The sequence below is a fragment of the Eulemur rufifrons genome, chromosome 6 (assembly GCF_041146395.1).
Source record: "Eulemur rufifrons isolate Redbay chromosome 6, OSU_ERuf_1, whole genome shotgun sequence".
NCBI lineage: Eukaryota > Metazoa > Chordata > Mammalia > Primates > Lemuridae > Eulemur > Eulemur rufifrons.
The window spans coordinates 31,553,800-31,578,876 of NC_090988.1; the positions used below are offsets into that span (position 1 = coordinate 31,553,800).

At 33.4% G+C, this 25,077-nt stretch overlaps 1 protein-coding gene across 1 annotated transcript in view; it reads left to right on the forward strand.

Annotated features, from left to right (window-relative positions):
* PGR (progesterone receptor) overlaps nt 1–9,139 on the forward strand; it is an 83,704-nt gene extending 74,565 nt beyond the window's left edge. The window contains exons 7-8 of the mRNA XM_069469029.1: nt 6,113–6,270; nt 8,984–9,139. Of these exons, the coding sequence (XP_069325130.1) occupies nt 6,113–6,270; nt 8,984–9,139 (314 nt within the window). The remainder of the gene's footprint in view (nt 1–6,112; nt 6,271–8,983) is intronic.
* The last annotated feature ends 15,938 nt before the right edge of the window (nt 9,140–25,077 follow it).

Here is a 25,077-nt window from a genome sequence, read left to right on the forward strand (position 1 = left end):
ACCCAATATATTGTCATAGTCATTAATAAAATTACTTGATATTTTTCATATTTTATCTACCATGCTAAATACTATATCATACTAACATAGCCTGGTCAATTTCTTTTTTATTTTGAAAAAATATGAAATGTGACTAAATAACTTTTTCATATTCACCTAATTTGGTACTACAAACTACAATCATGTGCCACATGATGACATTTTGGTCAACAATGGACTGCATTTATAACAGTAGTCCCATAAGATCATAATGGAGCTAAAAATTTCCCATCATCTGGTGACATGATAGGTTTAGTAACTTCGTAGCACAATGCATTACTCTTGTGTTTGTGGCAACGCTGGGGTAAACAAACCTACTGCCCTGCCAGTTGGATAAAGGTACAGCACATACAATTGTACAGTGCATAGTACTTGATAGTGACAACAAACAACTGTTACTGGTTTATGTGTTTACTTTTTTAATCTTTATTTTAGAGTGTACTACTTCTACTTATAAAAAATTAACTGTAAAACAGCCTCAGGCAGGTCCTTCAGGAGGTATTCCAGAGGAAGACATTGTTATCATAGGAGATGACAGCTCTGTGTGTATTATCCCTGAAGACCTTATTGGGATGGGGAACCTTTGGCCTTGGGGCCACATGTGGCCTTCTGGATCCTTGACTGCAGCCTTTTGACTGTATCCAAATTTTGCAGAACAAATCCTCTTATTAAAAGGGTTGCCGCAGAGAAAAATGAAGCTTTTCTTGCCTGCTTTGGTGCTTAAAAAAGAATAATTTTGAAATCAGAAGGCCACAGGTTCCCCACCCCATGCTGTGTGTTTGTGTCTTAGTTTTGAACAAAAAAGTTTAAAAGTAAAAAAAAAAAAAATTAAAAATAGAAAAAGGCCTATAGAATAAGGATATAAAGAAAGAAAATACTCTTATACAGCTGTATGTTTGTATTTTAAACTTATTACAGAAGAGTCAAAAAGTTAAAGAAAATAAAGCATCTCTAAAGTAAAAAAGTAAGCTAAAGTTAATTATCATTGAAGAAAATTAATTTTTATAAATATAGTATAGCCTAAATGTACAGTGTTTATAAAGTCTGTGGTAGTATACAGTAATGTCCTAGGCCTTCACATTCGCTCAGCACTAACTCACCCAGAACAACTTCCAGTCCTGCAAGCTCCATTTATGGTAAGTTTTGTACTATATTTTTACTGTACCTTGTCTATGTTTAGATACACAAATACTTACCATTGTGCTATAATTACCTATAGTATTCAGTACAGTAACATGCTGTACAGGTTTGTGGCCTAGGAGCAATAGGCTATACCAGATAGCCTAGGCGTGTAGTGGGCCATGCCATCTAAGTTTACAAAAGTACACTTTATGGTATTCACACAATGATGAAAAATGACACATTTCTGAGAATGTGTCCCCAATCATTATGCAATACATGACTACAATTAATATTGCATAAAAACAAACTATGCTTCCCTCTAATACCACCCCATACCCCTCACAAAAATAGTCTCTATGTAAAATACATAATTTTGTTTGGGACTTTTCTTGTTATATCAGGATAGGCTGCTATAACATATAACTATAGAGATTAGTAGGTTAATAGAATTACAGTATATTTATCACTCAAAGACACAGTACAGTGGGTTAGCAAGAAAAATCCGGCTGCCTTCTATTCAGTGGCTCCACCCTTTCCTAGTAGCTTAGAGTCCTCCATTGGATCTGACCAGAAATGAGCACTGAATGAGAGAAGGCTTGGAGGCCAGGCCTGAAACTATCATGTTTCACTTCCACCCACTTTCCATGACCCACTTTAACTTCAGGAAAGGCTGGGAAACACAGCCTAGCTGTACGTCCAGAAGAAAAAGAAAGTGACTTACAAAGCGTAGCATTGGTCATCAGAATGGAACAGGTGAATACCCCTTTTCTGTGCTCTTTCCATGCATAGTCGAGTTCAGCCCTCAAATGTATGAACTGATGCTTCCTTGACTTATAGTGATTTGCAAGAGAACCACAGGGAGCTAAGACCTCAGGTCAAGAGTGAACCAAGGGTCTTTCTCAGCAGCATCTTGGCAGAGAGTCAACTGAAATAAATTTAATAATACAGTAATTAACTTCTGCTCTTCTTTGTTTGATGGTAATTAATCCTATAGCAGTTATGTCACAGATAGTCCCAGATCTCCCAAATTAGTTTGTATCCTTCACATAATTCTGTATTTGTGGATAGGCTACATTGTGCTGGGGGGGCAAAATAACCTCCTATATGTCCAGTGCAGATCAACAAGGAGGGTCTGCTCGTTTTCATCACTCAGAAACCCAGGCTGATGGAGGCTGTGTCTTGACTCATGTTTCCACAGTCTCTAGAGCAGTGGTAAGGAAAGAAAGTGAGATACGTATGACTTCTCACATAGCATAGAGAGCAAGATTCTTTGCCACTTGCCACTTCAAGAAAAGGGAGCAAAAGAAACTATTTAGTGACCAGTACTTATGTTTTCCATAAATTCTAATCAAAATTCTAATGAGATTTGGGGGAAGAGGGTGAACTTAGCAAAGCTATTGAAAATTCATCTTTAAATCTAGAGGAATAAATAAATGAGCATTGCAAAAATGTGAGGGGAATTAGAAAGCAACAATAATTAATACAGCATAGGAGACAAATAGATAACACTGAATTGTTAGTCAAGTCAGACAAGTATATATTAGAATTTAAATGCTATAGTGGAAACAACACAAGTTAATGAGTATAGACCAAATAAATATTGTTGAGAAAAATAGTTTTATATTTGAAGAAAAATTAGTTTGCATATTTAGCACAAATTATACTCTAAAACAAATAACAGATAATTCAGTTAAATGTAAACACTCAAATAATTAACACACTAGAATAAGAATAATTTATTTTCAAACATAAAATAGGAAATATCTTTTTAAAAAATGAATATAAGAGGGAAATTGTCAAAGAAAAAATAATGATTTGATAGTTATGAAGTTAAACCTCCCATTTGCCATAAAAAATTAAAATACAGAGCTCCAGGAATAGATGCTAGTTTGAACACACACTTTTAGCATCATTCCCTCCAAAATTACATAAAAATCTTAGTAAAGGGATTTGCTAAAAAAAAAAAATTAAGGAAAATAATTTTATACTCATGTTTAAGAATGAAGGGGAAGTGGGGATTGATTGGGAACCTTGAAGAAAGTTGTGAAGGTTTGAAATAACTGCTAGAGAAAAGAGATTCTATAAATACATATGGTATTATATATACATACAGATGTACATATAGGAGTTTTCAATTGAGTAAAAATTGCATATTGCCAAAATCACCCTTGAAATGCCTCTTTATATTCAGGATCTGAGCTCTTAAAAACTCAAAACCAAAGAATTAACTTTTTTGATTTTTGAAAGTTTGTATCTGTGGCCTTATTTTTCCAAGAGGAGTAGAAGACAAGGTCTGCTTGGGGTGCAGGGGGTAAATATGGGTTTACAAAGGGTTATTTTTTCCTCCTATTTCCTGAGACACAACAATATTGAAATGGGTCCAATTAACCCTACAGTGGCCTCTAAGAGTTCAAGTAAAAGGAAGAGTTACATGTCTCTCACTTTATATCAAAAGCTAGAAATGATTAAGTTCAGTAAGGAAGGCATGTCCAAAGCTGATATAGGCCGAAAGCTTGGCCTTTTGAACCAAACAGCTAGCCAAGTTGTGAAGGCAAAGGAAAGGTTCTTGAAGGAAATGAAAAGTGCTACTCCAGTAAACATACAAATGATAAAACAGCAAAGTCTTCTTGCTGATATGGAGATGGTTTTAGTGGTCTGGATAGAAGATCAAACCAGCCACATTCCCTTAAGCCAAAGCCTCCTCCAGAACAAGGCCCCAACTCTCTTCAATTCTGTGAAGGCTGAGAGAGTTGAGGAAGCTGCAAAAGAAAAGTCTGAAGCTAGCAGAGGCTGGTTCATGAGGTTTAAGGAAAGAAGCTGTTTCCATAACATAAAATGCAAGATGAAGCAGCAAGTGCTAATGTAGAAGCTGCAGCAAGTTATCCAGAAGATCTAGCTAAAATCATTGAGGAATGTAACTACACTAACCAACAGATTTTCAGTGTAGACGAAACAGCCTTAGAAAGAAGATGTCATCTAGGACTTTGATAACTAGAGAGAAGTCAATGCCCAGCTTCAAATCTTTAAAGGACCAGGTGACACTTTTGGTAGGTGCTGATACAGCCGGTGACTTTAAATTGAAGCCAATGCTCATTTACTATTCCAAAAATCCTAGGGCTCTTAAGAATTAATGCTAAATCTTCTCTGCCTCTGCTTTGTAAATGGAACAAAGTCTGGATGACAACACATCTGTTTACAGCATGATTTACTGAATATTTTAAGCCCACTGTTGAGAAATACTTCTCAGAAAAAAATATATTTCTTCCAAAATATACTGCTTACTGATAACGTACCTAGTCACCCAAGATCTCTGATGGAGATGTACAAGGAGGTTAACGTTGTTTTTATGACTGTTAATACAACATCCATTCTGCAACCCATGGATCAAAGAGTAATTTTCAACTTTTAAGGCTTATGATTTAAGAAATACATTTTGTAAGGATATAGCTGCTATGCAGTGATTTCTCTGATGGATCTGGGCAAAGTAAATTGAGACCTTCTGGAAAGGATTCACCATTCTAGATGCCATTAAGAATATTATGGGAGGAGGTCAAAATGTCAACATTAACAACGGTTTAGAAAAAGTTGATTCCAACTCTCATGAATGACTTGGAGGGCTTCAAGACTTCAGTGGAGGAAATCATTGCAGATATGCTGGAAATAACAAGAGAACTAGAATTAGAAGTGGAGCCTGAAGATGCAACCGAATTGCCACAGTCCTATGTTTAATTTGAATGGATTGGGAGTTGCTTCTTATGAATGAGCAAAGAAAGTGGTTTCTCGAGATGAAATCTACTCCTGGTGAAGATGCTGTGAACATTGTTGAAATGACAACAGAAGGTTTAGAATATTTCATAAATGTAGTTGATAAAGCAGCAGCAAGGTTTGGAAAGATTGACTCCAATTTTGAAAAAAGTACTATTGTGGATAAATAATAGAACAACAACATGACATGCTACCTCCATGAACTCTTTCGTGAAAGAGTCAATCAGTGTGGCCAACTTCATTGTTGTTTTATTTTAAGAAATTGCCACGGCCTTCAGCAACCACCACACTGATCAGTCAGTAGCCATCAAGGCAAGACCTTCCACCAGCAAAAAGATTATCACTTGCTGAAGGCTCAGATGATTGTTAACATTTTTTAATCAATAAAATATTTTTTAATTAAGGTATTTACATTGTTTTTTTAGACATAAAACTATTGCATGCTTAATACACTTTTGTATAGTGTAAACATAACTTTAATATTCTCTCAGAAACCAAAAATTTCATGTGATTGACTTTATTGCAATACTCACTTCATTGTGGTTGTCTGGACCTCAACCTGCAATATCTCCAAGGTATGCCTGTATAACTAAGTGACTGGATATAAGAGAAATGTTTAAATATTAATAGCTTTCTCCCATATCAGCAGGAAGGCATTACAAAATTTAATGAAGCAATGTTTATATTACAATAAAAAAGACAAATTATCCAGGAATAATCTTAATGAGAAATACTTGAGATTTATATGAAGAAGACAAAACTTTACAGAGAGATCCAAGTTATTTGTCAAAAAAAAAAAAAAAAGAAAGAAAACGATGCAGATTATAGGTAGCCGTAAATTAAAACAAACCAAATATTTGAGAGGGACTGTAGATTAATAATGTCAGATGCTCTTTTGAGCAAATGCTAACTAAATTAAATGCATAATCAATCCATCAATACAGTTCTAAAATAGGTCAGCTGAAATATTCTTTAATGAACTTAATTGTTCTTATCATATTCTTCCAGTAAACTGGAAGGTTACACATCTTGACACTATCAATAGTACTATCTCCACACTATTTAAGGTGTTTTTATCTGGAGTTACATATCAAAAGAAATGATTACAGTAGCTCAGAAATTTATATCATAAAATGCTAGTGTCACCTTTTAAACATAACTGTCACTTGTAATTATCTTCTTACAGTTCCTTTGGAAGGACTAAGAAGTCAAAACCAATTTGAAGAGATGAGATCAAGCTACATTAGAGAGCTCATCAAGGCAATTGGTTTGAGGCAAAAAGGAGTTGTGTCTAGCTCACAGCGTTTCTATCAACTTACAAAACTTCTTGATAACTTGCATGATGTAAGTGTTTGGTTTTCAGAGATTATTAATGATTATTCTCTGAATTTCTATAACTTTTTAAATGTTATATTTAAATTTCACTTTATATATATTTTTTTCAAATTCCTATTTGTATTTGTGTTTTAAGAGTGTGTCACACTGCTCAGAATTTATATTATGCTTTTTTCATTTTCAATGTAGATCATCCAAATATCCTTTTATGAGTATATGTATAATCTGAGAGTAATGTAATGGCTGATAGGAATTATAATACATTATCCTAAATATGTTCTAAAATATTGTTGCCTTAAATTATAAAAGATTTCAGGTATCTTACAAAAGCAAAAGTATGTATGTGGAAAATAAGACTTTCATAGTATTTTGGTTGGAATTATAAATAACATTGCTGATGGATGGGCAATCAGACAATATATAGCAAAAGTTAAAATCAGCATGCTTGTCAAGTTTCTGTGCTTTAGGATTTATCTTAAATTAGGCAAGAATGTAATAGAAAAATATATATCCTCTATCTCTATATATGTACATATATGTACAAGGATGTTCACCACAGCAGAGGAAAAAAACTAGAAATGCCAACACCAGAACTGGATTAATAAGACAAGATGTATGTCGTTTGTCAAGACATATTGAATATAAACTTTTATTGCTACTATGTTCAGAAGCCACATTAAAATGACAGTCAAGGCATAAAAATGCTATCCAGTCACCAGATCAACTTTTGAGGGCCTTACTCTGGAATATGAACAGATAGCAAAGTTTATAAGCTATTTGAGTAAAGTTTCTAAAATGAGAAGCAGAAAGCAAAATAAACCAAAAGAAAGTAAATTGAAGGAAAAAGTACCAGTGCAGAGAACAAAAGAAGACTTCTAAGATCTTCAGGGAAATAAGAATGATAGCATGTCTATAAAATGAGAATACAAAACATTAAAAAAGGAACATTTAGCAAGAAAATACTTTTGCATAATTAAATATATAAAGGCACAAATTAATTCAATAAAAGTGCTGAAATATGAAGGAAATTCTCAGGAAAAAAGTCATAAAAAAAGATAAAAACATGGAAAATTAGAAAGAAGGGATAGTAAATTTAGTATCTAAAGGGTGTCATCATCTTCCAGTTAATAGGAATTTCCAAAGAAAGTAGGGAAGAATCAAGGAGAGAAAATTATGTAAAAAATTATAAAAGTTGCTGGAATTGAAAGATCTGAGCTTTCTAACTCTAAGGGTCTAGTGTACACAGGCACTGCACTATTGAATCAAAGCACATTGTACAATTTCAGCATATCATAAATGAAGAGAATGTCTTACAATATACAAATGATAAAAGAAACAAGTCATACACAAGCTGTTAGGATTCAGAATGATGTTGGATTTCTTCATACCAACACTGGAAGCCAGAAGACAATGGAGCAATGCCATCAGAATTTTGATGGAAAAGAAAATGTTCAAAGAATTTGAAACCATCAAACAAATATGATGGCACCATAAAAGTATTCTCAAACATTCAAGGTCTCATAGAGTTTACCTCAAATACAACTTTTCACAAGAACTACCACAGGATGTCTTGCAACAAAACACTGGAATAAGCTAAAGTAGCAGGGGATCCAACCCAAAAGAGATGCAAAATGATGTCCCAGCACAATAACCGCAGAACACTAATTATTCTAGATTGGAGCAGTAATACAGAGGGTTCTAGGATATTAGTTTCAAGAAAAAGAAATGGAACTGAGAGATTACTAGTAAGTATGACCATAATGAGGGGATTTTTATAATTCTGTCAGAGAATTTGACGATAGCTTTGTGACAAAGAGAAAACATTAGCTTTTGCTAAATAAAAACAAGTTTATAAGAAAGGAAATGGAATCCAGCAGAAAATAATAAAAATCTGTAAATGCTGGATGTTGATTAACCCAAAATTAATATATAACTATGTAGAGAACGGGGAGAACTCTGTGTGTGGTTGAGAAGTGAAGTGTATAGTGTAAGAGAGTGAAATCCTCCTTTGCCATAGTAGAAACTCAGGCAATGTCAAAATCAGAAAATAAACTTCAGTAGAAATACAGAGATAAATATCAAGACATAGGCTAAGAAAGTTGTAAGTAGTTATGTCTGGGGAGCTGGAATAAATATGGGAAGAAGTATACCAGGAAACTGCTGGGTTTTGTTACTGCTGCTACCACTGTTGTTTTTGTTTGTATAAATCTTGTAGTACTCTTTGACTTTGAAATTTATATGTACATGAATTACTTTGTTGAAAATGAAAATTAGATTAAAATGAATTATGTTGGATTATTAGCATAGGAAAAATCAATATATTATACATAAAACAGCCAGATTAGTAGATATAATTTATAAAATAATGGCATTTTGAAAATAAACGTGTGTAATATTGTGTGTATACTTATGTATGTCTGTATACATGTATAAAAAGAAAAAAAACTTGAAAAATACACCAAAATGTTCAGACAGGTAATCCTGTGGGATTATGAATAACTTTCATTTCTTTAAATCTTTCCATATTATCAGAATGTTTCATCATGAGTATGTAATATTTTACATATTATTCTAGAGAGTGGTGGTAGTTCTTTTTATTTTGGTGAGAAGAAAACATCTTGACAAGTATTTATGTTGTTAGAAAAATAAGGTACCATGTTTGAATAGTATATGAATTTCTTATTTTTCTTAAATGTTTTCTACCTGTTTGTTAAACCAACAGCTCGTGAAACAACTTCATCTGTACTGCTTGAATACATTCATCCAGTCCCGGGCACTGAGTGTTGAATTTCCAGAAATGATGTCTGAAGTTATTGCTGCACAATTACCCAAGATCTTGGCAGGGATGGTGAAACCTCTTCTCTTTCATAAAAAGTGAATGTCATCTTTTTCTTTGAAAAAATTAAATTTCGTGGTATGTCTTTTTGTTTTGGTCAGGATTATGAGGTTTCAAGTTTTATAATGTTTTCTGAAAGCCTTACATTTATAACATATCATACACCATGTAATTTGAAGAGAAAAATTGTGAGATTCTAATTATTTTTCTTTATAAAGCATAATTAGAATTTTTAAAGTGTTTTGTGTACCCATATTTTCTTTAAGTATTTACAAGATTGAAAAAGTATAAAATTTGATGGTTGACGTAAATTATATCTTATCCATTGTTTCATACCATATAGGTGAGGATTTTTAACTTTTACATCTAACAAATCTACTTCAGAGAAAAAAAATCGTACATGTAATAAATAATAAGAAGCTATTATATATATTATTTCTAGGTAGCTCCCTTTGTCTCCTTGACTATATTTCCAAAGATGAACCTTTAAAATGTTATGCAAAATTTTGTCTACACTAGTGTATATACATTTCTATGAGGAGGTAATTTATAACCTTGATCAGATTTTTGAAAGTGTTTTTAATGCAAAAAATATAGAGAGAAAGAGTTAAAAAAAAAAAAAAAAGAAAGAAAGAAACACTGAAATAGGCAAGACAGTTCACATAAGATTGTTTCCCAGATTGGAAACACAAATCTCCAAGGAAGTTATTAAGTAGAGCCATATCATTATGACAATAGTATTGTGGGTTTTGTAGTTTCTTTTACTAAATGTTTTTGGAAGAAAGTTGTCCTCTAATAAGGTATTTTGAATAGAAATAGGAAGTTAGAAGATTCTGTGGCCTAACTCCACTCCTATGGCATGTGGAAAGTCATTCAACCTCACTGATTCAATTTCCTCACCTTGAAAAGTGGTAGAATAATATCTTTCCTGCCAATTGCTTCTTTTGGTCAGAGCTTCTTATTAACATCTCATATCAAAGAAGGAAGAAAGGGAGACAGGAGGGGAGGGAGGAAGCGAGGGAGAGAAAGAAGGAGGGAGGAAGAAAGAAAGATAGATACTATCCTCTTTCTCCAGTCCTCAAAAACTTGAGAATGATGTTCTTTTTCAGTGAGGCATAGTAGATGAATCTAAGGTTGAAAATTTTTGAGTGCCTTTGATCCAGTTCTAAGAGAGATGTTTCAGGAAATATTAGATACTGGCTTAAAACAATACAATCAATTACGATAACTAGAAAACATACATTTCATATTGTTATGTGAACTTAAAATATTCTTTTACAAGACAGTTCTTTTCTGAGGTGAGTCACTGGAGATTTCTTTCTTTAAAAAGGACAAAATAAAAAAAAAATATATATATATATATATACACACACACACACACACACACACACACACACACAAACAGGAAGAACCGAGTTCATACCACTGGTGAAATTCAATCAAAACCAGTCATTGTTTACTTTTCTAAGAAAAATAATTGTATACCAGTTTTACCATATATATGTATATGTAATTATTAACAACTCAGAGAAACTAGTAGACCTAATTTTCTTTTTCTAAATTTCTTTAAAATTGGATATCTTATCTTACAAATAAAACATATCACCTTGTGTAAATTAAGTTGTTAATGAGAAAATCAAAGTAACTTTGAAAATACAGAAAAACATTTACTGAATTTCTAATTTCTCAATGCATTTTTAACTAACTATTCCTTTCAACTGACAAATACTTGCAGTTTACCAAGAGACAGTAACAGAGAATATTCTTAATGAATACTAATCTGACCCCCAAAACAAGGTATAGTGGTTTCATATGATAAAAAATGTGGCATAATAACATTACTGTAACCGTTTTTTTACCAAAAATTCTTCAATTTACAAAAAGAATTCATTATAGGGTATCTATGAACAGTGAGTTTTTATAGGGCATTTAAAATAGGGATTAAAACAAGCTTCAACCAGGGATCTTGGCTGAGTTTGTTAGCTATACATGGAAAATATAATAGGTAATATACACATTTATAACTTCTGATTATAACATTTCAGAGTTTAACCCAAGTATTCCAAATAATACTGCTTAAACATTATATAAAATAGTCTCTTCCTTAGTACATCTATATACATGTCTTTTTCTGTGAATGTGTATGGATTACAGTACACCCTTGACTGGTATTTTGTTCTTCAGAGTCTTTATACATATACACACACTCTTTCCATTCTCCAGGTCAAAGTTACCTTTCTTAAAAGGATCTAGGCGCGTGCCATTTTGTCACTGTGAAATGTTCCCTGACTTCAGATCACCTACCACAGTAATTCTCAATCATAGCCCAGTAATGCATTTGTAAAAGCCCATCTTACTGGGTTCCATACTCAGAGATTGTATTTTCACTGGTCCATTCTTATTAAGGCAGGAACATAGTAGGTGCTCTGAAATAGTGTTCGAGCACCAATTCACATAACTTTCTTCTCTTTCTCCTCCACTAACATGCATTCATCTTATGTTCCTGCCATACAAATCTTTTTACCATCAATCTTCTGCCATAATTTCCCCCCTTTGACACCAATCGCATACATATATTGACCTTCAAGACTTTCTGACACCAATCCCATACATATATTGACCTTCAAGACTTTCCATAAAATCTTCTCTGAGTCTTCCAGACAGTGATTTGCCTCCTCCTGGGGTTCCCCTGCCATTTTGTGCACATCTGAATTACAATAGCATGTTGTTTTATAATTCTGACTCTCCCACAAGTCAGAAAGATACTTTAAGGTGGGACTATACTATAAAATAGTATACTATAAAAATGGTATTTTTAGACTGAGAGTTGAATGACATGTTCTGTCTTTGGTATCACTGTAGGTCTCTGCCTTTCTTTGCTTTGTACCCATGACTCTATCGCTTTCTCTTCCCATGCTTCCTCATCCCCATCTCTTCATTTCTTTCATTGCTTTTAAACTTTCCACTTTCTGCTCTGTAAAATATCTCCCTTTACTGATTATAACATAGGAGAGTAGAAGTACATTTTATGTGTATTGAGAAAAATGCTTTTTGTTCCTTGTTCTAAATTTTAAACCTGAATGAATGGAATCTTATTTCCCTAAGAAAAATTTCATAGATACAATTGTTTCTTATGTTTAAGTAGCCTTCAATTGTTTTATATTATAAACCTCAATATAAAAATTTTCCTCATTTCTGATTTCATTCAACAAATGAAAAGAAAATATGTTAATAAGCTTTATGAGACTCTGGAGCTGAAGAAGAACTATAACTCAAGAAAGTTACAGATCAGTAATAGCTATAAATCACAGTTCCTGATAAATACTAGGCACTCTAACATCAAATATTAGATGTAGTAGGTGCAAAGCATTATTTACATATAATTTTACTGAGGCAAATCAGCACAAAGATACTAACTTTAAAATTAATATTAAATAACACCTTTATTTAGTTGTGTCAGTAATTCATTCGTGTTAAATCTACATGTACATTTGTTTACTGAAAAAGCTTTCAATATATTTTTCCCCACAAGTATCATCCTAATAAAATATTTTTAATCTCTCTCACATATAATATTTAAAAGAATTCTACCTCGGTGGGAGCGATATCTCTGAGAATGGACTACGTGACATAAGTAAATGAATGTAGGTCTGTCAAAAATCCCCAGAAAACAAAAAACAATGTCATTAGCCCTTTATACTCAAGTAATGGACTCAGGGAACAGTTGATGATGTGATCATTTTATTATCTGATTATTGTTACCTTGAATTAATGTTCAATATAATATTTTGATGGTATTAATGCAAATCCTTTTTCAAGAGTAGAGAGTTAATTCCATAATATTTTTTAAATATCCTGATTTCACTCAACTATGAGGGAATAGAATGTGGTAGCCACAGGTCTGGCTTTTGTTAAGAATGTTTGGTATTTTTAATGTTGATCTTTATCTACAGTATAATTTTCTAAACACTAGGGTTTAATAATTAAGGCTAAGCTTGAAAAAAAATACCTTTTGGCCGGGCACTGTGGCTCACGCCTATAATCTTAGCACTCTGGAAGGCCGAGGCAGGAGAATCGTTTGAGCTCAGGAGTTCGAGACCAGCCTGAGCAAGAACGAGACCCCGTCTCTACTAAAAATAGAAAACATTAGCTGGACAACTAAAAATATGTAGAAAAAAATTAGCCAGGCATGGTGGTGCATGCCTGTAGTCGCAGCTACTTGGGAGGCTGAGGCAGAGGGATTGCTTGAGCCCAGGAGTTTGAGGTTGCTGTGGCTAGGCTGATGCCATGGCACTCTAGCCCGGGCAACAGAGTGAGACTCTGTCTCAAAAAAAAAAAAAAAAAAAATACGTTTTGAAAAAGAACATGACATCAAATGGAAACTATCTAGTCTCTAAATCTTTTCCCCTACAAATTCCTACCTACTAATGTCTCTATTACTATGCAGTCAACATAACCTTTATCTTCATTTTATAGGTCACATTCTTTCTAGTAGCTCTAAAGTGAAATTAAATCGTAAGAAGACAGGTTATATATCAGTAAATACTTGAAGGTTACTGAAATAGATGCTTGAGTTAATGAAAATATTTTCCTTAAAAAGGTTTAAAAATTCATTTGCATCTGAAGCAATTATATCTCAAATATCAGTTATATGACAATTTTTGTGTGTTTTTAATGTTCAAAGACACGACACTTTTTAATAAGGCAATGCAATGCTATTATTTTTTCACATTTAACACTAAAATAATTTGTTGCTACATAGATGATGTGGAAATATGTTGAGCAATATGTTTTCTGCCAAAACTATGCCTTTTAAATAGCCATGGCATATCAACCTGTAACTTCTAAATTGTCCACAGCTACAGTGATGTATTGATGGTGGGCACCTTAGAAAGAGCTGACCTAGGACTGGGCCCAGCTTCTCTCACACTGACTAGCTGATTGAGCTTAAGCAAGTCTTTTAATCTCTCTGATTAACCTGCATTTGCCCAAGTGTTTTGTGATTAGTAGAAATGGAAACCAAAAAAAAAAAAAAAGCATACAGATGTTCAGAAATAGTAATTGCCATTATTATGTTTTCATTAGCCATAGTTCTGACTATGCTTTTACCAATCAGCTATATTCTATGGTAAAAGCAGAAATCTAGAAACCCAGTTGCTTTATTTCTATCACTTTGTACTATGATATATTTGATTGATTTCATCTGAAATTAGGGCTAGAAGTATTCAAATAATTTCTTCCCCTGAAAAGATAGTCTTTTGAGTTTGTGGCCTGTTTTATAAAAAATATAAAGAGCCTATCACCCTTTCATTATAAATATTTAAGAATAATAATACTGATTTTGACATTTTAAAGTATCTCTTTAAAATATAGAAGGCCTGATTAGAACACGGCCCCTCCAAAATCTATGCTATGTACTACATGATGAAATTATTTTTATTATGACAATAATTCCACAAGAGGGAACAATGGGTCTAGAAATCATGATGAAGTTATAAGCAAAAAAATAACATTCCTATTCTTAAGAAGGTTATGATGTAAAATGCCCACAAGAGATCCTTATGTCTGCTTTGATCTGATAGCTTATATTCCTTTGGTGGAATGGCTATAGCATTTTTAGTTTTTGTTGTGAATACTTGAGCAATTTCTCTCATCTACACTTAACCCTTTACACATCAGATTTCAGGATAGAATATGAATCCTTTTAAATATCTTTAAAATTCCAGAGTGTTGTGTACAAGCAGTGCTCAAAACTAAAAAAAAAAAATTTTTTTTTTCAAATTTAAAGATACCATTTTTGTATTCAATAACTCAACAACCATATACCCACTGATAAAGTGAAATAGACAAGAGGACCACTCAAGGAAAGGCATAACTTTCTTCTTCCTGAAGTATTCCTTTTAAACAGCCATTAGATGTGGAAAATGTGTACCTCTCTTAAATTTCACAGGAAATACATAGCCAGATAGTCTAGCAAAAGTTTGCCAAGTTGTAAGTTATGTATCCTCACCGGACTAAGTCATGATTTTAATGAAAAGAATATTACCCAGCCTCTGTAGTTTCACTGTATTTTCCTTGTTCGAGGTTGGGTGAAAAGGACAATCTCTATTTCTACCTGGCATCTGCTGTCTATTTAACAGAACATTATTCCACACTCCCTGGTACTTACCAAATCCAAAATTGAGTAAGAAGTATTAAAGCAACTGGCTATTCATCCATATTATGTAATACAATCCAAATTGGATTGGTCTACATCCCATAATATGAATTCAAACTGACCTGGGCCTAGATTATTCAGTTCAGGTTGGATTACATCCCTATTTAAACTCAGGAAAAAGGCTTCATGGACCATCAGTTAATCTGGAGCTAATAGAACCTTTACCCTCCAGAGTTAGGCCTGAATCAGTGTGGCCTTAAAAATTGAAAATAAGAAGCAAAAGAGTAGTTTCCTTTAATAACTTGTCCTCCCTGTCACTAGAGAAGATTGAAGAATTTGGGGGGCGTTGGTGATAAGTTAAACATAGTAGCAATGATTTAATACGTACATTCTCTGAATATCCTACCACCAAAGCAAAGAAAAACACGAAGGGCTCTGTTCCCCTCCTTGGAGCTGACCTCATTCCAAGGCAGAGCTCTGGGGTCACGTGCCTGGAGGCTGCGCCCCGGCTTGTCTGCAGCCTTGTGCAGCTGTGGGGTTTGGAAGACTGTTGCAGAACTTCTGGATTAGTCCCAGAATGTCAACCTCATTTTCGATTTACTGGCTCTTGTTGCCTTATGTCATGCTGACCTTATTGTTAAACACAGGTTTGTTTGCTTTCTTTCCACTCATGGAGAAATGGGGAAGGCATTATTTTTAAGCCGGTTGAAAGCTTTAACTGATAAAGCACTTTCAGAAAAATGTGAATCAGGCAGCTAAGAAAGCACACTGTGTCCATTACTTTAAAGAATATGTACAGTCTTATTAACTCTACAGTGTGGCATTAGTGTCATGGTCGATATTTAGATAGATATGAGTGAAGTATTTAAATGATGTTGTAAATAGTTTTCAGGACAGGACTATAGCTTATTTTTATTATCTTTTGAAATTGCTCCTAATACATCAAATTCTGATGTATCCAATTTATCAAAGATAAATAATTCTAAATGAAACCCAGTTAAATATGTTTTCTTCTTGTCAATTATATATGAAGCTTACTGTCTCTTTGTGATGTTTATTAACCTATAAGTTTATTATGAATTATTTTAGAGAGCAATGGTTTTAAGCTTTTTGCCACCAAAGATACCTTTTATTACCACCCTACCCTAGAAAAGCTTATATTTTAAAGTATCTATCTACCCTGTGAAGAAATAGTTTTGTTTTCTTAAGATTTTATTATTCAAAGATACATCAATTAGAGCTGCTGAGCAGCATAATAATTATGTCCACACTGATTTGATATTTTTGTGCAGGCTCAACTTGGTAGATACAAAATTTTATTTTTTTAATAATAGCTAAATAATCAATGGACTTCTATCATAGTTTTCCTAAACTAGGTTAAGAATCAGATATTTGGGATCATAATACATTATATAAAATTTTCTTCTTCTAAGGGCTTTACAATTCATGAGAAAGACCAAAAACATATATGGAGAGTTGATACAAACATACCATGTTCTTGTCAAAACAGTGATGTAGCTCTGCTTGTTCTACACAAGGTAAAAGTACTACCCAGAATTTACTTAAAATAGTAAACCCTGCATTTGATATGACTAGAGGTAGAAAGAGATTTTCACATGGCAGTTTTTAGAATTCATCATTTCAACCAATAAAGTATCTCCTTTTGACCTTAGTATTCTATGTATTTTAACTTCTCTGAGATGTGCATATTCACAAGAAAAATCAGAGCAAAAATCTTTTTTTAAAAAAATAAAAATAAAAACCTTTCTATTGAAATTTGGAAAAATAGAAGATGTAAAAATTATTTGTATTTTGGAAGAAGTAGATATGATTTTAAAAAGTTAAATGGAGAGCATCCCTAAGTATTAAATATTTTTCCTTAATTATTATGGAGCAGTCATGCTGATGATATAGAACCTGGGTGATTATCTATAGTGGTAACAAAATGCTAAATGTTAGAGAAGTTATCATTCACTATATAAACACATGAAAACGTAAATATGCTCAGAGGCTTGCTTTTTGCTTTTTAAGTAAGTTCTTCATTTGCTAATTTGAGGCTACATGGCTTAGAAAAAAAATCACTGATCTCTAAGTCTCTGTTAAGCTGTCCACTATTTGGGTGTCTTAAGATCTTAACACTTTCACTTAAAGAAATGAAGGGGAAAAAAAGGCCAGGACCAAATTATCCCTTTCAATTTGAAAGTAGAATCAAAGTATCACTTTCAACTCTGAAACTACAAACTTTCTGTTAATAGTTTACATCAATAAAACACAGTCAACTCTCAGTTATCTATGTTACTATAAGAAAAATATGACCCAAAAAACCAAAAACAAAATAGTGTGATCTTTTTGGGAAAGTTGAAAAGTCTTACCTTAGGCATCATTTTATTCTTCAGCAACTAGCTAGGAAGCCCTTGCTTTGTTCCTTTGTTGTATGCCAGTCACTTTGCCAGATTGTGGAAGTAACCAGTGTTCCCATCTTCTCTGAGCTTACAGTTGGAAGGGGAATAAACAGGTAAAGAGATAGTTACAATATTGAACTGTGAGTGCTATGATGAAGCAAGTACAGGGAACTATTGGGCACCTAAGAGGGGCACAGAAACTTGAATTTAAGAATTGTAAATGCATCCTGAAAAAAGTCAGCTCTAAGTCTTGATCTTAAAGTGGTTTAGTAATTAGCTAAGCATGCAGAGTTGGGAGATACCAAAGGCAGGAAGAGAAGGAGAGTATCTCAACCAGGAGTTGAGAGCATATGCACAAATCTCATGGTGAGAGAGCATGTGGGGTGGGGACTGAAGAAGAAAGCCAGGTCCAGATTATCAGTGGCCTTGTACACCGTGTTAAGGAGTTTAGATTTGGTTCTCCTGTAAGTAGGAGAGCAGAACAATTCACACAAATATATTAGAAAACTCTCTTCCACTGAAATATGGAGAGTAGAATTGGAGATGACCAATCCTGGTAGCAGGCAGAATATTTTTGAGGAAGTTGCAATATTTTGGTGAAAGTGATGATCATAAACATGAAAAATTGGGAATGATCCTGACCTAATTTTTCAGGAGGGTTTTGGAATACATAACTTAGGAGCATTTACAGAACTGGTGAAAGTAGTTGAAATATACCATATAAGTTGTCAAACACAAGGCCAGATGTAGAATTCTTCTTCATAGATGTTGAAATGGCAAATTCTCCATCAGACAACACAATAAAAACTAAGAAACTTAGTTTTATCAAGTTCCAGAATCCTATCTGTCCAAAGAGTCTCTTCCCCTCCACCAATATCCCCACATTTGCATGTCTCTCCACCCTCAAAATCCAGGTCTATGCAAAAAGATAAGACTAGAACAGCTCAAGGTTCAGAAAATAGGAAAGAAAGGGAAACTGCGTTGTGTCAAACTAATACAAAATAAACACATCCTTTGTATAGATCCTTCTTCAGAAGCCATTATCAAGTAGAATTATAATATGGTGTACACATACACACAAAAAGCTTAATTCTCTGAAGGGGGCCATGACTTCAGGAGCATGACTCCATAGAGTGCAGGGGGGTTGTGGAGGGATAGCTGGTGAATGATAGGTTGAAGAGCAAACCTGGAAGTTAAGAATATATCCATCTCTTTTAGCTTAAAGAAGCTTTATTTTAGATTACCTCATTCGATTTCCACCAAGGGCTGGTGTTTCTTTTTACTTTCACTACCCAGGCAGCCGCTGGGAAAGAAAGCAGCTTTCTATGTGCAGGTGGTGGCCGTGGGTGTGAGGGGGGGAGCTTCTTTCTCCTGGTCCTCACTGGCCATGCCAGTCCCTTGCCATGCCTGGTCATAGAAGCCATTGTTGTCATCTCATATTTAAGTCTTCGGCTTGAGAATTCACTGATTCTCTCTGCTCCAGGACTGCGGAGTGCTGGGACTTTGATGACTTTAGTTCCTTGCTGGCTCAGGAGATGCCCCTTAGGCTGAGCTACTTTCCCCACCTGGCCTCTGCTGTGGGGTCACTGTGCCCCTTCAGGAGAGCCATGGCTCACCGCTACCAGCCAAGCACGCTCTCCACCTGGCTGGCACCATGCTAAATCCGGGCTTCTCTGAGGTGTTGGAGACTTTTCAAGCAGGCACAAAAGCTTTGATTTTCTTGGACTTCCCCCTACTTGTCTGGATGTTCCATTGCTCATCTCACCTTCTTTAAGATTCAGTCCCAAGACGTGGGCATTTGACCTCCTTGCTCTACCTCTCCCTTCTTCTGAATCACAGAAGCCTCTTGCTTCACTCTCCTGTCTGTTGGTGGCTTTTGCTGGGTCTTAGACTGATTTCCCAGCCATTCCTAGTAGCTCTCTGTGAGTGAGTCCACCTCTTGAGAGTACCTTTGAGAGGTAGAGGGCCATTTTTTCCCTTGAGAAAGCCCTACTCTCCAGACTTGCCTTTCTGTGGATTTCAAAAACCAGTTGAGGAAGTCAGAAGCTGAATGTCGACTTTCTTTAAGCATTTCCCGTATAACAATTCTAATTCTCCTAAGAGCAATATGCCTGCCTCCGAGTGACCAGGAAAAGGGCCAGGTGCCAAAAAGAAAAACACAAAGGTTAGTGTATTTCACCAGTATATACTTTGAAAGTGCTTTGGGAATTCATATGAGGTTTTGTGTCAAGAGGATGAGACTCTCCCTGCATCTGTGTGTGCCTAACAGTTCCCCTGGCACTGGCTGGTAAAAGATGCAAAACTGTAAAAATTAGACGATCGTGGGATCCTAACAATATCATTATATACTTATTTTCAATGAAATGTTTTCTGCTCCCCCTAAAATACTTTTAGACTGTTCTGCACATAGATTTTCACATTTTATTATGTTGAAGTTGGTGAAATATTCAAAGTTATCCACCCTGTTGCTTGTTAGTAAAACTAGAGTAATACTTGGCAAGAGATGCAAGGAATCATTCTGTGTTCTGACTCATGCCCCTTTTGGTTCTCATCACTGCTAACCGCCCTATTTTGAGTAAATAGTAGGTCACTAAGTATATTCACCAGACTCATACTTTTAAAGATATTTAGCACCATATACTTCCTGAGTCTGACTTCATGCACTTTGTTCCTCACTTCTGTGTGAGACAGTAGTTGAGAGTACACTGGAACTTCATCTGAGGGTTTTTGCTGAGAAGGTGATACTGTCCCTCCACCTGTGTATGCCTGGCACTGGTTCCCTGGCGATGATGGGGTGACAATGTAAAGCTGTAAAAAATTAGGTGATAGTGGGCACCTAACAACATCATCATATACATATTTTCAATCTAACGTTCAAAATTCCATCTCTGTTTTTAAACTAAAGGTGGATTTCAGAGGAAATATTTCATGATTCACATAAGAAAACTGAGTTAGTCTGCTCAGCTTAACAGGTGTTTTACAATAAATTGGCTGGCAGTTTGAAATGAATCATCTACACCCAATATGTTTTCTTAAAAACAATATTGGGAATTTAACTCAATATTTATTGTTATTCTGTGTTATAAAGAATGAACTAATTTCTATATGTCTTTATCAATCAATTAGAGCATCTAAAACCTCAGTACAATTACAAATAAGGTGCATATGAATCATCAACATGTTCTTCTTTACCAGTCACTTTAAATTTATAACCAACATTTCAGTTTGTACAATACTGTACATGGCATTAGGTGAGCTATTCATTTTGATGTTTGGAATTGTACAGATACTATCCTTGACTGTGCGTTTTAACAAAGCAAGAAATAATTTTTAGATAATTCAGTTGAAACCAACCACGTAGTTGTAGTAGTGTTTTAATCATAAAGACAAAATAGAATCAACTGATATATAGTAAGATTCAACAATGCACTGTTTTGGTTACTCACATTAATTAAAAAGTTTGATTTTATTATATAAACATTAATTTTCATTTGAAATTTAATGCATTTAACTTTTAAGTGAAAGAATAATCTAATTGTTAATAACAAAGCATTTCACACTATTATTGTATATTAGTTTTGTTATTAGGAGTATCCTGGAATTATACAAGTATGCTCCTTTGGTAATGAAATAAGTGCCTACCTAGAGTGTGTAAAGAAACAGGTTAGGTCTTTGGAGACACAAAGATAAAAGAGTAGAACAGATTTCTTGCTCTAAGTTTCCATTGACATTGCCAGATATTAATTGTTTGAAATGTAAACATAACTTGTTTCTTATTGAATCAACTAGATTTTGAGTAGAGAAACCAGAATCTTGAATTGTATCATTTGGCCATGAAAATGTTACTATAACATAAAAAAAAAAAAACAACTATTTCATTGATTCCTGTTTAGTACTGGGTTTTCAGTTTTTAAATTAAACATGCTCCCATATTCAGATTTACAAACTTAAAGAATGTTGAGAGACTTCATGTTTACCTATAAAACGATATGCTGTTTTTTGTAAATACTTGATTTTGATATTTGGTAGAGTCTTTCTAATTTACATTTAACTGTTTAATGAATAAAGAGAAAATGTGGTCAGTAGTTACGAATGTAAATGCATGTGAAACTCTTTTCCCTCGTGTCACAATACGTCACTGTATGGATTCACTACAACAAGCTAAAGTGTGTATGGCTCTTGGTATGCTAATACTGTACAAATAATATCTAAATCTGTACTGTTTGAAATCTATATTTTATCTAAATGGCAGGATATATTTATCTGATTAGATGAGATCAAATCATCTTATAAATGATCTAATTGAAACAAATAGAATAACTTTATAAAATGCAGAGATCAATTTGTGTGTAATTTGGAATTTATAAAGCTTACGCAATTTAGGCACCCTATGAAACGGCGAACTATTTTCATGTCTGGATTATGTCAGCTGCCCATAATTATGCTGTGATGTAAGAGAAGCAGTATAGCACATAGAGCATATGCTCTGGAGCCAGACCATCTTAATCTGATTTTAGGCTACACCACTAGCTAACTGTGTGACCTTGCAACCTATTTTATATTCCTGCCTCAGTTTTTTATCTGTAAGATGGGTATAAAAATAGCTCCTCTTTCATAGGGTTGTTATGAGGATCAAATTAGTGTAAGAAAAGTACTTAAAGCAGTGCCTGGCTTGCAAGCACTATCTAGGAGTTTTGTCCAATCTAAGTGACTTTTTCCTTAATAGATAAATGATTAAGGGTACAGAAGATATTAAACTTTTATCTTACATAAACTATTTAACAAAAATAACTTTTAATATTTTAGGTCATGGGAAATTCAACAGCATGGTACTCATCAAAGTTAGTTTTTTTGACAAGATTAAGGATGGACTGTCACAAGTGAAAAAAAATCAGATAATAAATCAATAAAACCATCAATCTGAGTAGCCACAATTTTTGAATTCCTATATCCAAACCTGTTTCTACCTAGGGCAGATTGGACTAACTAAATCATCTTATTTTTATAGATCTAACTCTCCATTATTAAAATTTTTTAAAGTATATAAAAAGAGAAAGAAAAGAATTTTTGAATTTTTAAGATGTGCTTAATAAAACAAAATGGAAAAGCTATTTGTAAAATAGTTAAGATTAAATTATAAATCTAAAGTTTTGTTGGCACTAAGGGACTTCAATATTGTTTATGTCTCGAAAATTATTACAGGAACCACAAAGTAGAGTCTTTACTTTCAGAAATATTTTTGTAGTTCTTGTTCTGACACATAAGAACATCCTGGAAATTTAGCATAATTTTTTTTTTTTACAAATAGAATTTGAGTCAGATATGTGAATGAGATATGTTTAAAGGAAAATAAAATCTAACATTAACCATTTTTAACCTCTGTACATTGTAATGTGGGTAGCATATTTATTTTCTCTGATTTGCCTAGTGTATTTTATTTTCTTCCTATGGCAGAAACCAGTTGTCTTTTATTTTCATTGATATTTTCACATTTTATTATAAATAAAACCAGAATGCATATTACAATTTATGTTGTCTTAAAATGCCAGTAGCCAATTGGAAGTCATACACAGTTGTGTGAAAACTTTTCCTTGATATCTCCTGGCAAGATCAGAAGACATCAGAAGACTTGCATTCCCTGAAATACAGTGTGTGATTCATTCTTCATTAATAGAATTTAATTCTTCTAACTTCTTTTATCATGTGTTAATGTCAGTTTCTAATTACTATATATCAGTAATCAATATGCAATCTAAAAGTATTACTGTTTTTTTTAACTGTCACTGATTTGAGAACCTACAACGTACCAGGTCTTCTACTGGGGGAAGCTTTATATATATTATCCCCAACCCATACAACAATCTTCACAAGCTACATATCATGTGTCCCATTTTATAGAAGAGGAAACAGAGATTCAGAGTGGTCCATTAAAGTTATAAAACAATTTCTTACACCATTGCTTCTTCCAAAAAGAAAATAAGTTTTTTTAAATAGTTTATTAAATAGTTCTGATAAAATTGATGCCTTAGTAGTGCCTGTCCTATTTCAAAGCTTCCTTTTTTTATCTTTATGTTTTAATCCTTATGTACCAGAGGTTAAGATAAATATCCATATAATCCTTATGTAAAAGATAGATTTAAGATGCTAAGCATTTCTATTGAAAAATATTTAGTTAGGCCATGTGGTAGGCAAAGAGAAAAAATGCGATATATATTAAAATTTTCTTATAATTCACATTTAAATTTTGACATTAATTTTTCCTTAATTTATTTAAAAAGTTTTAGAATTATACAATAGAATTATTTCTTTTAAATAAGATTTAAATTACACCAAGCTGGATGATATAGAATAGGGGGAATAAATATTTTACTTTGGGATCTTCACAAATCTATACACATTTCCTAACGATTGCAATGATTAAAAGATGCAGTGTTATTACTGAAATATTACTAAGTCATGAACAGTTAATCAAAGGATAGAAAGGACGGAATAATTTTAAGAACTGGGATCGATGTCAAGAAATGTTTAGATTTTTTTGAAAATTTTTGATTTAAAAACCATTATTACAAAGTTATTCAAGCTCCTAAATGACATCTTAGTTACTAAAAAGTATAGATAGTAAGAAATATATCATCTAATCCTCCACTAAGCTTATATATAGAATAAGGTGAAAACCTAATTATATAACAAAATTCAAATTGAGGGGGAAGACTGCTATGCAATATTCATATTCAATTAACCAAAGAGTATTTACATTTAGCTTGGTCAAATTTTCAAGTTTTGGTGCAAATATTTTTTCTGGTGATTTAGGAAAGGATAATTATCTGTAAGAACTTCTAAAAAATGAAAAACAGTAATAACCTGGTTGATAATAATAGGCTATGGTATATAGGTGAGAATGGAGGTAACTACTGGACCAATACATACATACCTGTGAATCACCTAAACAGAGATGGCCTACACACCAATTTCAGACTCTTGTTAACAACACTTACATAAATACCCGTGGTAAAACAAACAGCAATACTTCAGAGTTTTAAAAAATAGGTTTGTCACTATCCTGAAAAGTAATACATTGTGATCTTCATAATCTATCTTCAATTCTCTGAGCTTCAGTGTTTTAACCCAACAAGAAGAGATAATAGTTTAACAATGAACTGTGGCTTTAAATGAGATAATGCCTACAAAATTCCTTCACAGACTAGAAAACCCTAAACAAAAGTGATTTTTTCCCCTAAGAAATAGGTAAGTATATGCTAAACATAGTATTTTATAACATAGGTAGATGACATTAATGAATTAATAAATGAATAAATCTTGGGTCACCAAAACAAATATAAGATTTGTAGTAACCAAAATACACTAAACTTACCAATATAGCTATTTATTTGCTGAAAGGCCTGAAAAACCTATACTCAAAA